This window comes from Ceratosolen solmsi, unplaced genomic scaffold (assembly GCF_000503995.2).
Source record: "Ceratosolen solmsi marchali unplaced genomic scaffold, CerSol_1.0 scaffold10, whole genome shotgun sequence".
NCBI lineage: Eukaryota > Metazoa > Arthropoda > Insecta > Hymenoptera > Agaonidae > Ceratosolen > Ceratosolen solmsi.
Genome location: NW_011948412.1, coordinates 26,314,597 through 26,331,937, shown reverse-complemented (window position 1 = coordinate 26,331,937; position 17,341 = coordinate 26,314,597). Strand labels below are relative to the sequence as shown.

The following is a 17,341-nucleotide window of genomic DNA, read 5'->3' as shown; positions in this document are numbered from 1 at the left end:
TCGCTTGACGCAATTAACAAAATATTTTCAAATATAACAAGCATCAAAAACTATGCACATTTATCTTCCAAATGTAGGCAAAAAACCCAATTAATTTTTATATAATTCATTAAAAATTGAAATAATATCGTTGTTTAAACTTTCCTTTAAAAATTTTTTTATTACAAAAATAAATGATCTTTAAGCGTCCAGTAAAAATATTAAATTTTAAAAATTCGTACTCCCAATGATTAGACTTTAACATAGGTTCAAACCCTTTATAAAATATTGTGTCTTTGGCGATATATGTCGAGTCAGAATGGTCCCTCAAGTATTTAAATGAAATCAAAACATATTCTTTTCTTTTTACGATCTCTTTTAAGATAGATAAAACTTGAATTTTAATTGATAAAAAATGTCTCTTGCTACTTGTTCCTCTTCCAATCGATTTACAAGGAACATCACTACCTCCCTCCCCTCTCGCCCAAAAATCGATCTCGATACTTTCGTTGTATCTAACATCGAAAAATGTGTAAGTTTAAATGTCTAGTCCGTACATGCAGCAATTATTAAGACAAATATGCCCTACGAACAAGTACTTTTTGGTTAAAATTTAGCCACGAGGCGCAAACGTTGCTACATCGGCAACTTCGTGCCTTTCCTTCACAATCAATACATTTATATGATAATGTGTGAAGTAACACGCGAGACTTCACGGTCCTTTTACAGAAACTCTAGAGACTTCCTACGTCTAAGCTTAATGTCAACAGTAGGTCGCGCTACAAGTAGGCCGTGTGCTTGCTGCTGTGCTCAAGGGCCGCGAGTACGTCCTGTTTCTGACGCACGTACAGTCGACCCTTTTTCCATGGGTTTTGTAACTGGAGGGGCTTGAAGTCATCCCTGAGGCAGCGTTCACGCGCTCCGATCACCGCCACTAAACAGAAATTGCCCAACTGCTCAGATGGATAGATGGGACCCTCGAGACCCTTGAGCAGTACAGCGACGTTTAGTTGTTTTACCACAAGATCCACGACCTCGCGCGCCGTTGTGCGCCCGGTTACATGAAGTTTTAAGCTCGTACCTGAGGCAAGACCTGTCTCGTAAGCAGCGTACACCTGAGTAAAGGAACGGACTCATTAAGTTGTTGGTAAAAATTCGGATGTTGTGCCAACCATTTAGAGCTCACCTGCAGAATCCCGGGTAGCGCGGTTGCTCGAGATCCCGGTTCTCCGCCTGGTTCATCGCTGTGATCGTCAGCAATAGCGGCAACACTTGCGGTGGATTTACCAGGCGCAGGCGTACCAAGTAACGGACTTGTCGAGGCCGAGGCCGAACTCCGCACAGAAGCGCTCGATGGACGTGGGCCGCGGAAGATCTTGTGCTGAGAACCCGGCGGCAATGTGTCCTCGGATTTCGAGGGAGGCAATCGCGATTGCACCTGTAGTCGGTATGGCTCCGAGCTTGATGAGCAGTTAGAGCTGCTGCTGCCTTTACGGGGATACGGACCAGAAGGCAGCTGCTGCTCGCTTTTGCTGAACTCGGTTGTAAGAAGATTCGTCTGGGGACAACAGGAAGGGTCGACGATATTCGGGCCCGGCCAACTACCGCGGCCCGGGCTCGACTTCACCAATTTCGGATCCCGGGGCGGCAGCTGCAAGAGGCTGCGCTTCAGGCTATTGCCAGTGCTACTGTTCTTATTGCGGTCGAAGTTTAGTAGCTGCTTGATGCTGATTCCACCAATCTGTAATGTAAATGCAGAAATTAGCTTTGAAAATTCGTAATTCTATTACAAGGTTATTTAGTCGCTATATGTGAACGGCGTTTTGTAAACGCCGCGAGAGCCGAAACTAACGTTTTGCGAGGTTGTGCCTCGGTCGCGGGCGAAGGTAATGACGTCGATGAGCCATCTAGCGCCTTTCCATATGACGTTCATCTGAGATTGCAAATCTTGGAGTCTGGCGAGCTTGTCCTTGGCGACAGTGAGTTCGGAGTTGCTGAACGCTTCGCGATGGCTATGCTGCGCGTGAGTCGTGTCGAGTTCGAGAATGTAGCTCAGTCTGGCGTACCGGTTCATGAAGTCCTGCTGATAGGTACTTATGTGTATCATCTCAAAAAGCTGGATTGGTAGGGAGAGGAGGTCGCCACGTTGCAGCAGGATTTCCCGGGTGCCGGGTACGGAGCAAGCGGTTTCCGCGGGAGGGACGGCGAGCAGGAACGAAACATCGGAGTTAAGATCGATAACCTCGGCATCGTAAAGCCGATGGACGAGCGACTCGTCCGAGCCGATGTCCATGAAGTTGAAAAGTCGCTTCGCCGCGGCCGCGATCATATCGATAAAGAGCTTCTGTTGCTCCGAACCCTGGAGCTCATTCGCCGCATTCTCTTTTTCTTCGCTTTGAGCGCAGTAGTCGGAAATCTGAAGCTGTGCAATACGCTTTAAGTGCTCCCACTCCTCGCTGCAAAGCAATACAGAGCGTTAAACAAGCATCGCGGACTAATGCTAGATATTAAAGCTAAGACTTACGCGGAGACATGGGGATTTTCTCGGATTTTGCAATGGGGGAGGACGTTGGGCGATTTGGCCGCCACTACAACCTGAATGGAATCGACGCTACTTTGCATCTTGAGATAACCGAGGTACAAGCCACGCGAGAGCTTGATGCCGCTCACTTGGTGATAGGCCATCTGGTCATGAATGCTGGCCATGAGGATATCGGCAACGTTGCTGTCCTCGTGCGTGATGAGCTTCTTAGTAACTTTGCTCAGTGGTAACCATCTACTGTTGAGTACCGAGACGAGCTTCGGGGAGCTCACGTAGTTCACCGTGGAGAAGACAAGCGTCCCTTGAGCGTCTCTTATTGGCTTGTGGTAAAACCGTCCGAGATCTTGGATGCAAAGAGCAGCCTAGATACAAATCACAGCGTGCGATAATTCAATTCATACACTATCCATCCACTTCAAAATCAAATGTACTTACTTGCATTTGCGTCGCTGCCTGCAGGAGCTTTATCCTAAAGTGATTCGTGGTGATGTTCTGACTCTTCTCCATGTCCTGTTTGAGTGTCTTGACGTCCTCCCATGTACATGCAACCTTCATAAGCCAATGGAAGTCATTGAAAATGCAGCTTGGATACGTTTCATCCACTTCAATCACAGGTAGGAAATCTTCGTTCGTCACCAATACTTTGTCCTCGTGGTAGAGAAGGCAGCCGAGGAATATACCACGACGTAAATTCTTCTGGAATTTACTTGTCGCCGTGAACAGCTGTTTTATTGTCGTCTTTTTTTTGTGATTGCGACGCTGCAGTGCCGGAGTCTCCAAATTGTACTCTGTGCCTCTTATGTCACCCAATAAGTTGTCTAGCTGCTCTAGACGTCCTGCAAAACGTGTCCTTCGACCGTCAAGATCACGCCAGCCTTAAATTCACAATGATACGAAAACGGATATCAATCAAATTAAAGCTAGTGTAAACAATCTTACGGCTACGATCGAATTACCGCCCCAATTATTAATATTATATTGTATTGTATATTGTATTGCTTAATATTATTTGATATATTGGAAATAAGTGCTGAACTTTGCAGATGTTTAATGCGTCAAAACTTCTTGGTTAATTAAATTAAAATACATGCGTCGCTGTATGTATATATATAAATACGCTGCGAAGAACAAGTTAAATTGGAAGTTAGCGTATTGTAAAATTTAGATAATAAGATGATTGGCGATTGTAATGAAACTTTATAGAATTTCACAAAAAATTCGTTGCATAATCAAAGACATATCGTACACATTAAAGTTTTTTTTCTTTAATTAAATATGATGTACTTATTATAATGTTATTTTTTTGTAAAGAATTACTTTATTTCAGACTATGCATAGATGTTAAGTTTAAAATGTACTGGAAATTTAATATTTATTGTAAATATTCTAATATATCTGGATAATTGTACAATTGATTTTATGATTGCACTTTTCAAAAGTAAAACTCATTTCAACTCTAATGCTTATTTGTATAGAATTCATATAGAAACTTTTTAATGGTAAAAAATAAACATTCAAAAAATTCTAAAACTTAAGAAACTATTAGACAATTTTTGCCAACATATAACATAGATATGTATTATACTTATACAATTTTGTAAGCTGTGTAATGGAATAAAATTAAAGGAGGCGTATCTATATTTGCTTCATTCGCTTTACAATTATATTGTAAGGCTATTTTATTTCCTCCGTTCAAAATAGTTACCTAATTTACTAGAATCATTTTTTGTCGATTAACGCGTTTCTTAAATTTATTTCGTAATTTGGAGTATGAATGAAATAAGTATTTCAGGTAAATTCATCAAAAATTTAGTTCATTATGTGACATAATTTGATACATTTAAGCACTCCAATTATTAAGCAACAAATTAATTATAAATATAATACATTTGATTAATTAATTCTTATTTTATTATCTTTGTAGCGTATTTAGAGTTTAATTTATTGATTCGTTCGCTTTCGATATGCAAGAAGTTCAGTAAATGATTCATTAGTGTGCAGAAATAAGAGTGCCTAATCGATTAGCAATCTAAGACGATGTACTGACTGCTTGGGGTAAGATAGGCGGGCGTTGCCGGCCTAAATCTGCTGTAACCCTTGAGATTGCCAGCGGCCGCCCGGAAGTAGTACTTATGACCCTGCAGGAGGCCATCGATACGACATTCCTTCTGCTTCATGTCAAGGAGCTCACGTTCACCGCATATCGTCCCGAAATCCTCCTTAAAGCTCCACTGGATCTTAAACTTGGTGCAAATGGGCGACTCCTGGGCCTCAGATTCTTGAAATCTAGCTGTGACGGAGGTAGTACCGATTACGTCAACCGTCACCAAGAAGGGCATGTCTGGCGGTCCTGTAATTACAAGCTACTTATTGATCAACGGAGCTTTTGTAATTAAGTAAGAGAAGCGGGCAAATTGATAAGAACAAAGTGTACGATTTTTAATTAATTTACACAGCTTCGCTGCTAATCTTTGCGATACTCCTTGGTTAGTTTTAAAATCTTCGTCAGGAATACAAATTGGGGCGGAGGCTACCGCAAAGCTTTGTTCTATTTAACTTACGCGTTCAGGCAATCGAACGACCTGAACTTCCACGACAAGCAAATGCAATTATGACTATTGAATCGGGGCTTGGCCAACTTTACTTTGGAGTCGCTAAATTTCGATGGAAATATAGCGGCGGTACATTCTATTAAGACATGAAGTATTTACAGTATTTATTCAGGACAGTTCGTGACTTGAAGTAAAATGTGTACTTAGTTTTCGCTACGCACATCTAACAAGACTGTGCTATTATCTATTTTAGTCTATTTGCCAGTTAAAAGTCGAAAGTTTGTTATAACATTTCCAATCGATGTGTTCTTGATTAACGAATAGGATATTTTTATATTAATTAAATTTAGTAAGCAATTCAATATTAATAATTATAAAAGCGTGTTCACGACAACTTGAAATTTGGAATATATATTTCTAATTTTATTTAATTTATTTTTTGAACGAGCAATTTTCCGAGCCTTTTTGAAACATTTAATCTAATTATCATAATTAAAAATCATGCAGTTTGTGTGCTAATAATCATGTCACAATTTTTGCAAAAAATTTAAATTACTTGAATTTTTTATTTTCACATCATTTTTTAATTGTAGTATTTTCAGTTAATACAATTTCAAGATAATATGATGAAGATAAAATCCACATGTTCAAATAAATAAACTTTGCAGGTAAGTAGATTGTTGAATAAAAATTCAAATAATTATATATAATTCAATTTATTTTAAATGCATACTAATAAGTTTTTCTGTTTTATTACTTTGTAAATTTATTACAAATTTTAAAATTGAATTTACAATATATTTAATAATCAATAATATAAATACATGGTGATTTTTAATAATGAGACAAGTGTAATTTGTTTAAAACAGGTATTTACGAAATTGGATATTTAGTAATTGCGACTTTGTGATTTAAATTATAACCTTGAATTATTAAATTTCATAATAATTATATTTAATCAAATTGATTTATTAAATTTACATAGTCATGTATTTATAAAATACGTATAAAAGGTTTATATTAAAAAAAAAAGAATAATAAATAATAAGAGGTCTTAAATTTCAATGTTGATCCTTATCTACCAACTGCATATTCCTAATATTTACATGATTTAGAATATAAGGAGTATTTTTAATTATATAAATAGAGTATTTTTAATGATGTAAATAAATTAATAACGATGTGAACGTTCATACGATTATAGATTTTTACAGATTTAATTAATTAATTTTTCTTCCAAATTTTGTGACTAAAATTTTATTTTTAAGGAACATAATGTTTTTAGTAATTTATCTCATAAAATATTGACGAAGCTTTCAACTTGTACTAGTTAATATTTTTTTTTTAAATCCTTCAATTTGTTTGATAGTATATCTGCCTTATGCATCACCTAACAATTTTCATGCATTTACTAATAGAGAATTTATAAAATAAATCGTTTATATGTATAATTTCAGAAAACAACGAAATTGTATAAAATAATTCTTATCTTATAATGTATAATTTCAGAAAACAACGAAATTGTATAAAATAATTCTTTAAATGAAATATTTTTATTACATTATTTTTGCATTTTATGAATAACAGAATTGAAATAATAATAGAATTCTCCATAATCTGTAGGCTTTTATGATATGATTCTTATAAAATTCGAACCAATAGTGAGCATTAAAATTGAACGATTTTCAAATTCATATTTATGTAGAATAATGAAATAAATAAATATATTTATACATATGTGCGTATGTGTGTGTATGTGTGTGTATGTGTGTGTATGCACGTGATATGAGCACACCTGTATATAAAAAAAATTACTCGACTAATAAAGAATTAATTTTAGAAGCAATATTTGTATCATAGACCAAAAAAATAATTCGTTAAAATGCCGTGCTATTCAACTTGTTACAATTGATTGAATAATAATTAGAAACCTTTAACTCCTTGTAATTGTAAACTATGAACAAAGAGTTTTCTAAGATATTAATAGAATCATATATAGATCATTATTTATAGAAAATGAATTCATAATAATATCATTTAAAATTTTAACTGCTTAATAGTTTTCTATCTAAATTATAGCAAATTTAAATGAAGTAGTAATCTGAATTTCAACTCCATATTTCATTCTATATATTTATAATAAAATATAACACCAATAAAAATAACATAACACACAAATAATATATGATTAATATATGATAAAGATAGTATACACTTTTAAGAGATTTTTATTGTCTGATTTTTATTTTTGTTATTTTTTATAGCTGAAATGTGTTGAAAATCTGTATAAGATCACGCAGAATAGAATATTAAGTATTTATTATAAAATATACTTAGAATATAGAGAATACTAATATAAAACTTCATTCAATTTTATAAATTTAAAAGATAATATCGTTAACGTTAATTGAATCAAAATAATTTTTTTTGTCATAGGTCTTTGTTAAATAAATAATTATATTACGATAAATTGTTTTTAAATAAATTTTTCATGAGAAAGAGCAACATTTATAAATTAAGAATAATATTTAATTTTATTTGGTATACAAAAAGCAAGTTTCATAATTTACATGAAACCGAGGCTGTTTCAATATCGCACTCGACCTTCTTACTACTTAAAAAGAACATAAAGGCTTAAGCTTACGCGCTTGATCGAATCCAAGGAGCATTTTTCTAAGCGCCCTGGCTCTGCGTTCCCAGAGTGCAAGCTGCTTGTCCTCGGTACTGCCCCCGCAACCGGTCAGGTTGTGCTGCGAGGAGAAGCTGCCCCTGTGGCTCTGGCTTGGAGGTGGCTCCAAAAGAGCCGAACCGGAGGCAGGGTTGCTCCCGATTGTCCCGCCCCCAAGTGCTTGTACTCGGTGTTCGGCCTCTGACAATAGCGAGGCTAAGTGACTGCCTAGTGACTCCGGTGACTTGACTGTACCAACAAGAGTGAAAATTTTTAGTATCTTATGCTTTTAATAGCTTGCAATCTCGTCTGTTATATTAATAAATCGAGGAAGTCAGTATGGGACTTATTTGAATTGACAACGATGAACTTTATGACTCGGTATTAGATTATTGCTTGTTAAGCATTCGCGTGTCGACGATGTTAAAGCTTTGAAATCCGATTAGGCGTTCTTAAATTCAAAATAATTCAACAATGATTTTCAGATACTCGCAAAATAATTTTAAGACCATTTAATATCGAATAAATAGGCTATTCATTGTCAGTTTCATAATTTTTAAAAATATTATAATGCATATTTAAAAAAATAAAATAAAAAGGTAAATGGATTGTGTTTTTAAATTTCGACTACTGGAAGAAATTAAGATGATCCCAATATATGTACGAGATTGATTTAATATGACACCATATTTAATAAGTTGATCGAAATATCCCTTATTTATAAACATGGATGAAGTTAAAAGAAATGTTATTTTTGTAAGGAATTCTTTGATTAATTGCATATTAGTAAGAATTTTCTTTTTAATCGATTATACCTATGCGATTATAATTTCCTGCAGTTGTTTTTCTTTAACAAAATATTTTCTTTTTATCGTTAAAGTTTTATTTCATTATTTATAATTATCTTAGATTTTAATTTTAGAGTAAATACCATATCGTTGCGTAAAAGAACATTATTAATGGGATTATAAATACCTATTATACAAATTTCGCGTATCATTAAAATATTTCTATAAATATAATGAGTATATAGAATATTGTGGTAAAATTGGTGGTAAAAGTGGTAAAGTGTGGTAAAATTTCTAATTAAAATTCAGGTGTTCAAGTTCACACAAAAAAATTTTCTGTTAAAACAATATTTTTAAATGCAAGTTAACATTGTCACTGACTTTTCAAATAAACAAATGTTTCACAGGTATATGATACTTTTACTACTTGCATTATATTCTACTTAAAAGGGATAAAAAAATAAATATAAACTGTGTTAGTATTTATTTTCTAAATAAATTTTTTAATGCTAAATAAATAATGGCCCTTATAATACTATTTTTTAAAACATTACATTGAATAGTGAATAGTGAAAATAGGGAACAACAGGTTAAACTAGTTTCTCGTGTATAAGAGAATAGTTCTATAAATTCACGCGACAATCACGGATACCTGAATTTCGATAACGGTTATGAGTTTTAAATGCTTCATCTTAAAAATATCAAGCTCATAGTTGGATACTGATTTGTGATACAAACTTATTTATTGTGTATGTGACACTGGCTAGGTAAAGTTATCATAAAATATTTGATATTTAACAATAATATGCGTACAAGATTATGAAAAATAAGAAAATGCAATCAAATATTCAACAAAATTAATTAAAATCATATTGCGAAGACTTATATTTTACACACAAGGAGAAAATTGTAACGAAATCGCTTAGTTAATCAATATTTCTTAAAAATATTTATATTTCGTATAGGGTAAATGAAAGTATGTCATAGATATTGTATTTTCTCGTTTATGTATTAAACTAGAAAAAGTCTTTACTTTAGTCAATATAAATATTCAATATTATTTTATGCATTAGAAAAATTAAATTAAATTAATAAAATATTATTTAATATATATTATTAAAATATTTTATTTATGTTTTAAACAATGTTATTCAAATATGTCGATGTTTTCATTCTGTCTACAAATTTAAAAGATAAATTTTGACAATGAAATTTGTTAATTTTTTAGTTTACATAATGTAAAAGGTCTAATAACTTTTTTTATTTTTTATTTTTACTATTAAATCTGTTACTCTATAAACAATTTATAGCTAATGCATTTTATTAAAAAGATTTTAAATGATAAGAGATTGAAATTCAGTTAAATTTAATGTGGCCACTTGATTATGATATTATAGTATAAAAATCTTTCATATTTAAATTATGAAAGATAGAATTTTTGGTATATTATAAAACTATTATCATTAGAGTATTCTATTATATGAAGATTATATAACATTATTCAAAATTCATATGAATAAGTATTAACAAAATTTATTCTTATAGATTAAATAAAATCGTAACTATAATAGTAAATTATTATTTTTTTCCCAAATATATCATTTTTATATGATAACACTATTAATATATTTAGCAATGATTAAATAATTACTAAATTTCTTATTAATCAGATATGATAAGTTTAAATATAAATTAGTAATATATTAATTTTTTCTTAATTCAGATTAAATTTTCACATTGAAGTCAAATAATTTATATTTGTTTCAGTTTTTAATTGAATTTTAAACTAAAATAACGTAAAGTGTAAAAACATTAAATATTTATAGTGTCCGTACAATTTGTAAATATAACTTTATTTCTACAATTTTGTTGTTATTTGTCTATAGTCACTTAAATTATGAATACTCATTGCTTATTTATCACAATAAATTATTAATTTCATCATATAGCAGTAGGCACTTTAGTTTAAAAACATATAACAAAGTTAATGGATCAAATAATCCTAGTACTGTTTTTGGAAAAATTATTATTGCCTTACAAAGATTGTAATTGAATTATTATAGAATTCAGAAAAGGTGTTCTTATAAATTATATTTAAAAACTGTATCGTTCAGTACGTTGTAAATATATTTAACTTAAAAGACTTATATATTAATTCTTCGATCTTTACTTCTTAGTAATAACTTTCCCAACACATTTAACTTTGTACATTTTGTAACACGATAACAATTCTTAGAAATTCTTAAAATATTCCATTTTAATAATTTATATGTATATTATTGAAAAATGCTTATTATACAATATTTAATAACTATTTAGTTTTTCAATTTAAAAATACAATTTGTACGTTTAAATTTATGAATTATATTAAAATATATATTCTATTGTTACAGGTTCCCTCGGTATTTTCATTATTGCTTTTGCTGTATTGTCTCCTTAGATAAAGATGTTACTTTTCGACGTGTCTCAAATATGTTCTCAGAAAATTCTGCATGACTACAAATATGATGATTATGCCCTAAAAATCAATCAGTTATTTTTAACTTTTTCTTTTTTACATTCTGTATTGTCATCAGATTTGCAATAAATTTGTAAAGATATATATACGTAGTAAATGTAATTTGAAATATACAATTGAATTTTTAGGGACAACATTTTCAACCATTTATAAAAGCTTTTTAAGCATTAAACACGATTTAAATACAAGCATTATAAAATTATGAATGCTTTATGTAATGATAATACTACAAAAAAATTACATCATACTATATAAAAAATATTTCCTATTTACAAATATAAAAATATTAGGTTTTAAGATAAATATTTTATTACTTTGCGGATAATTGTGCGTAATAGATTCATGAAATAATTGTGATTTTAAATTTATTCGGGTTTTGAATTCATATGTACATCTGAATATTTGGTACTTTACTAGAATTTCACTTATAACAGTTTGTAACTGCATAGTTGTAAATTATTAAAGGCTGATAAAGTCTAATTTGCTTTTACACTAAACATAATAATCACACATTGTCCAATTTATTATTTCTTGATTGCTTTTTAGTACCCTTACTTTAATGTAAAACGCACATTAAAGCACATGCAAATTTTACAAATCAAGTATTATCATAAAAGTATGAATGATATGGGGTACGTTTAAAAAAGTTCAATTTTTCAAATAATTAATTTTTTCTGAGTTTGCATGAACTAAATATATTTAAATTAAATATTCGACATGATGCTGCATTTTCTCAGATTTATCAGGATCCTTCGCATAAAATCAATTTAGTAAAGAAGAAAATTAGAATCAATTAAATAAAAATTAGAAAATCAATTAATTTGTTTATCCATTTTGCACATGCAGGGATTTTTCGTTTAGAATGTATTTAGAATCATCGAAATACTGGAAAGTTTGATTTTTTTTATTTTAAGAACCGTAGCAAATGGGTATTATTGTAATTACATATACTCTGATTTGCAGTCAACGTTCTTAATATCAAAGAATCCGTTCTTGAAAAATATTTGGCTTTGTAGATAGCTTAACATTTACTGAATTCATCATGATGATAATATATTAGCATATTTTAGTAATGGGTCTTATAATTTCGGCACTCTACGATTATTAAGAATCCTCATCGCAATTTAAACAATTTAAAGCTCAATATTGAGAGAAATAAGCCAGTAATTAGTAATTGATTTTACAACGTGTTACGGGCCATTCAAGCTTTTCAATATGATTGTTACAGCCAATCGTCATTTTCAATCGTTTACAATGGTAATGTTGAAGTAATGAGAACTATTATTAATACTACTGTCGATACACTCAATCGATTTATTAAATGGCTTTAAATTTGAAATTTTGATAGAAACTCTCAGCATTATTGAGAACAATATGAAAATAATATTATTGTATATGGAAATAATATTATTAATAATTCCGAATTATATCATTTTGAAGCAATAATTTACGTGCTACTTCAATTACAAGTATGTAATGATTCTTATTGTTATTATTAAAATTCCAATACTAGTCATGTCTTTAATATTAAATAGCTTCTCACATTTTTTAAAAATTTTAACTTAAATTTTACATGCCTCATCAATATTAAGATTTCTGTCATTATATTTTGATACTTTATTAATATTAATATTAATGAAAATTGCATTGGAAAATATGGATTATTGATCCCGTAATTAAGAGAATTTATATTATAATCTTAAACATTTTTTTACATGTGTTCTTTGCATAAATACAAGTTTGGCACACAATTTATGTGTTAATATAGTAGTTACATTATTAAAGCAAATGTTTTAAAGAACAACATCAAGTTTCCAAATTAAAATTTGTAAAAAAAATAGTATTAGCATTAGTTGTATTAAAGTTGATTATGTATTGAATATTTATTGTCATTATTTTATCGGGAATAACATCAAATAAATATAATGTAAGGATTAAGAGAGAAAACAGTAGAATTTCCGCAGATATCCGCATTATTTTAATTAAGAGGATGAACTAGTTTTACTGTGTCCATAGACGATGGTTTATTAAAAAACTCTATCTTATCAAAACAATAGACATCAAGATTAACTTGCCTTTTCAGGATTCTATTTCATTTTTGCGTATTTACGTAAACAGGAAACTTCAGTCGTAGAAGGAATTTTTGATGTTTGTAAATTATCATTTGAATATATTATTTAAACAATTATTTCTATTTTTGTTTTTGAAAAATTCCAATAATTAAAAACTTAAATTTTTCATTAGATAAGCGTAAGTAATAAAATGGATAAAACTGTTCATTAGTTAATTTCTTTAACATTTTTTTAAATTATAATTTGTTAAATTATTGATGAATTTCAAAATAAACATAGTACCAAACATACAATCGTACTTTATTATAAAAATTTTAGAATATAATATATTGTCTTGCACTATATAGTTTTTGATTTTTCATGAAAAAATTGATATCTACAAGGATTTTACTGCGTATAAAAATTTTATTATTGTCTAAGGAAAATAAGAGCGCGACGTTTCAATATTATACTGGGTAATTTACAGTTTCGTCATCTAAATATTTTGCTATTGGCCGTACGATTTGTTTCGTCGGGTTCGACTCCCCAGCCCCAAATTGGTTATTATGTGTATGAGCGCATGCGCAGGAAACTGATAAAAAGAAAATAAGTAATTGCAGGCAAATATATTACCGAACGTGCTTCCATTCTGTTGATTTTAATTATGTGATAATTAATTAATAAAATGAAACCTTATTCATATTATATAAATGATCTTCCTCCCTTTCTACCTATCTATCTATTTATCTATCTATTTTTATCTCTCCTATTTCCACTTCTATCCCTTTAATTTTCAATATTTATCTGTGTAGTCATATAGAAAATACTTATAACATTAAAAAGAATAATGTATATAGTTATATTTTATACTACGTAAGGAATAGTATATTATAGTTTACATATAATGACTGTATACGAATATATCTCTTATATTAATTTTTAAATCCAAATAATATATACATAAAGAATTATAAGTTCGAGAAGTTATTAGTTGAATATCAAATATACTTTTATTTATTATTTTGATTGACATTTGTGAAATAACCATGTATATGGCGTTAATATATTGATAGACGTTTTCCATTATTTTAATAAAAATATATATTCACAATTTAGAAACTTGTTTTAGAAGACATTACTCCTTACATAATTGCAATTTCTTGAATAATTAATATGAAATAGTAAATTTTGTTCAATATAAAGTAAATAAGTTTTAAAACAGTACATATTAAAAAAAAAGTATCAACGTTAAATTTATGAAGGATTATTATATGGAAGTAGTTTACAGTACGACGAAACAAATTGTAAGTACTTTTATTATTTAAACAAATTCGCTAAATCGCGTTCATAACCCAATTACTATTTTAATAAAGGATTCATCTCTAACGGTTCAAAATAAAACTCTACAAGTTTTTATTACATCCCTACGATAGAGTAAAACGATCAAATCGAATCAATACGGAAGCTCTATACAAATTTCATCAATTATTTTATCATCTAAAAATATGTATATATGTTTGATCATACTCTTGAAGTCATTTTTTATTTGAGTTATCAATAACAATACGATATACATTAAATGTAATTTTATTATCAACTTTATATTGAGTAATTTTATAGGTAGTGAAAAAACTTAAATTTGTATGCTTAAAATATTTTACGTACGTTATTCATTACAATATTAGATAAATACATTGTAATGAAAAAATACAATGTCAGCTTGGCAAAAATATAATTTTTACCAATTAATAACGAATACCAAATATAATCATGTAGATAATATTCAATAAAAGGAAATAAACACTACTAGGTGACATATAATGCAAACATATGTTTACTAATATTAAGAAAAAAATATTAATATAGCTTTCCTATATTCTGTAAAATAGGCGGTTTTTACCTTTTCAAAATTTTATTAATGGACTTTTATGTTATTTGTATATCTATTGAAAATTTTTTAATGATTGAATATTGAATTAGAAATTAAATATAATAAATACGAAAACTACAAATAAATATACTTTTAAATTATAATATTAAATCAGAATTGCAAAATATAAGGTAATCAACCTAGTGTATTGTCAAGAAAAAATAAATTTTTAAAAATCCAATATGGTTTTGTAGTTATACATACATAAATAGATGCGTTATTTTTTAATTAAAAGAGTTACTAAAGTATGTATATGTATAAAATTACAAATTAAGGTAAAATTTATATTGTTAATTCAATTTATTTATGTATTAAAATCTATATATTTTTATCTATTAATCAAAATAGAAAAAGAGTATTGAAGTAATTATGGCAAAAATATTTATGAAGGGTTATAATATATAAAAATAAACTTTTTAATTTTAATTTGATCAAATCTTGAATACATGAATAATTCTAAGAATGAAGAATTATGACTAGTTATTTATGCAATGATATTTAAATATGCTTAATGATGGAAGTAAATTCAATGTACTTTTATAGTTTCCATCGAATGAGCAAATGTGAATGATTAGATGCAAGCGATTATTAACTAATGATAATAATTTATTAAAAACTGAAGAACTATTAAAAAAATTTTCATTTAGATTCAAAGCTCTAATAGACATATTTAATATTGTAATTATAAACATTGTTAAATTGAACTCGATGAAACTCTTTTTAAGTAAATTTAAATGAAATCAATTTATTAATGTACGTTAAATTGAATTTCTTAAAGGACAAGTACAGTAGATTTGTAATTGCATAAGTTTTTTTTATTATAAAAATAACATTACAAACAAAAAGTACGTACCAACTATAAAATATATGTATGTAAAGATGCTAACAAATATAAAAGATTTTTTTTAATCTTAGGTCAATATGAGGGTTGTTATGTATTAATAAAATTATAAAATAATATCCATTCTTCATAGTATTAAATAAATGTTTAAGTCTAGAAATTTTGATTAATGTTTTCACTATTGATGTATTTTTCATTAAGCAAATATTTCGAATAAAAAACTCCAGCTACTTCTCTATAAAACACTTTTCTTTCTATTAATTTGAAAATTCAGTTAAATGTAACATTGCATAAAAAAAAACTTGTTTACAAATAAAATACGAATTGAGAATAAATCAAATAAGTATTTAGTTTAATGAAATTAATCTAAGGTTACTTATAAAGTATTGTACGATCCTTTGAATATTCTTATCTTGTTTCCAAGTGTTTTCGCCGGTACGCATTTCCAGACGGATATCATGTTAGTTATTAATCTATTAGGATACGAGTTATGCCATAAAGTCAACATGAATTATCTCCTTAGCAAACACAACATGACTCTGTATAAGAAGTGTCGTTATTCGAAAGCTTCGACTGCATTGTAATGCTTTGTCTATTCGATCATGAATAGTAGTATACAAGGGTTATAGTTTTGAATATTTTATCGAATTATATTCTATTATTGATGAAGCCATTTTACTGATAAGGATGTTTGTAAATTCTCAAAAATGGTTGCCTTGTATTATTGAAAGTTAACAAAGTATTATTATTATTTTTAATAATTGTAATCAATTTCTTTACGACACTTTAAATTAAGTTTTTTTAAACAGATGCACTTTGTAAGGGGATAAAAAAATCAAATGATATGTAAAATTTCTGGTATTGATCTGAGTTTCTTGTATTTAATCCGAGTTTTCATCAAAATCAAACATCCTTTCATGAAGTCTTCATTTTTCTTATTGTTTTAATTTTTAATTTAATTTTTTTAATTTACTTCATTATATTTTAATAACAGAGCATCCGGTATTTCAATTGAATTCATGTAAAATAACGACGAAAATCAAAATCAAATAAATGAAGACACCAGAGTGCAGTTTCATTATGCATAAATGAAGTCTTTTATGTACCAATAAAATCTTAGATATTTGTTGAAATAGAAATATTTATGTGAATATCAGAATATACGAAGAAATAATAAATTCGTTGACTTATTTATTAAGGTAAGCAATATGAATTTATCTATGTATATGAATATTCTATATTCCTGTGAATATGAAGAATTATTAAATTGAGTTTTTTCGTCCTATTTATAAATTTATAGCATAGAATAATGCAATGAGGTCTGAATAATTTTATACAAATTAGTACACGTATGAATTTTTATTAGAATTTTATCGAAAAATGACTGATACTATTATCTGGGAAAACAGCCTTTTACACTCCCCCAGCATAATTTATATCATTTCATTAAAATACATTTTGAAATATTTTAA

General features: G+C 28.9%; 1 protein-coding gene across 1 annotated transcript in view; it reads right to left on the bottom strand.

Annotated features, from left to right (window-relative positions):
* Positions 1–736: 736 nt before the first annotated feature.
* Positions 737–17,341, bottom strand: part of wake (ankyrin repeat and fibronectin type III domain containing protein wide awake) — an 84,591-nt gene continuing 67,986 nt past the window's right edge. The window contains exons 10-16 of the mRNA XM_011501123.1: positions 7,718–7,990; positions 4,569–4,871; positions 2,957–3,396; positions 2,504–2,883; positions 1,832–2,435; positions 1,166–1,720; positions 737–1,094 (exon numbers count right to left, since the gene is read on the bottom strand). Of these exons, the coding sequence (XP_011499425.1) occupies positions 759–1,094; positions 1,166–1,720; positions 1,832–2,435; positions 2,504–2,883; positions 2,957–3,396; positions 4,569–4,871; positions 7,718–7,990 (2,891 nt within the window). The 3' untranslated portion in view covers positions 737–758. The remainder of the gene's footprint in view (positions 1,095–1,165; positions 1,721–1,831; positions 2,436–2,503; positions 2,884–2,956; positions 3,397–4,568; positions 4,872–7,717; positions 7,991–17,341) is intronic.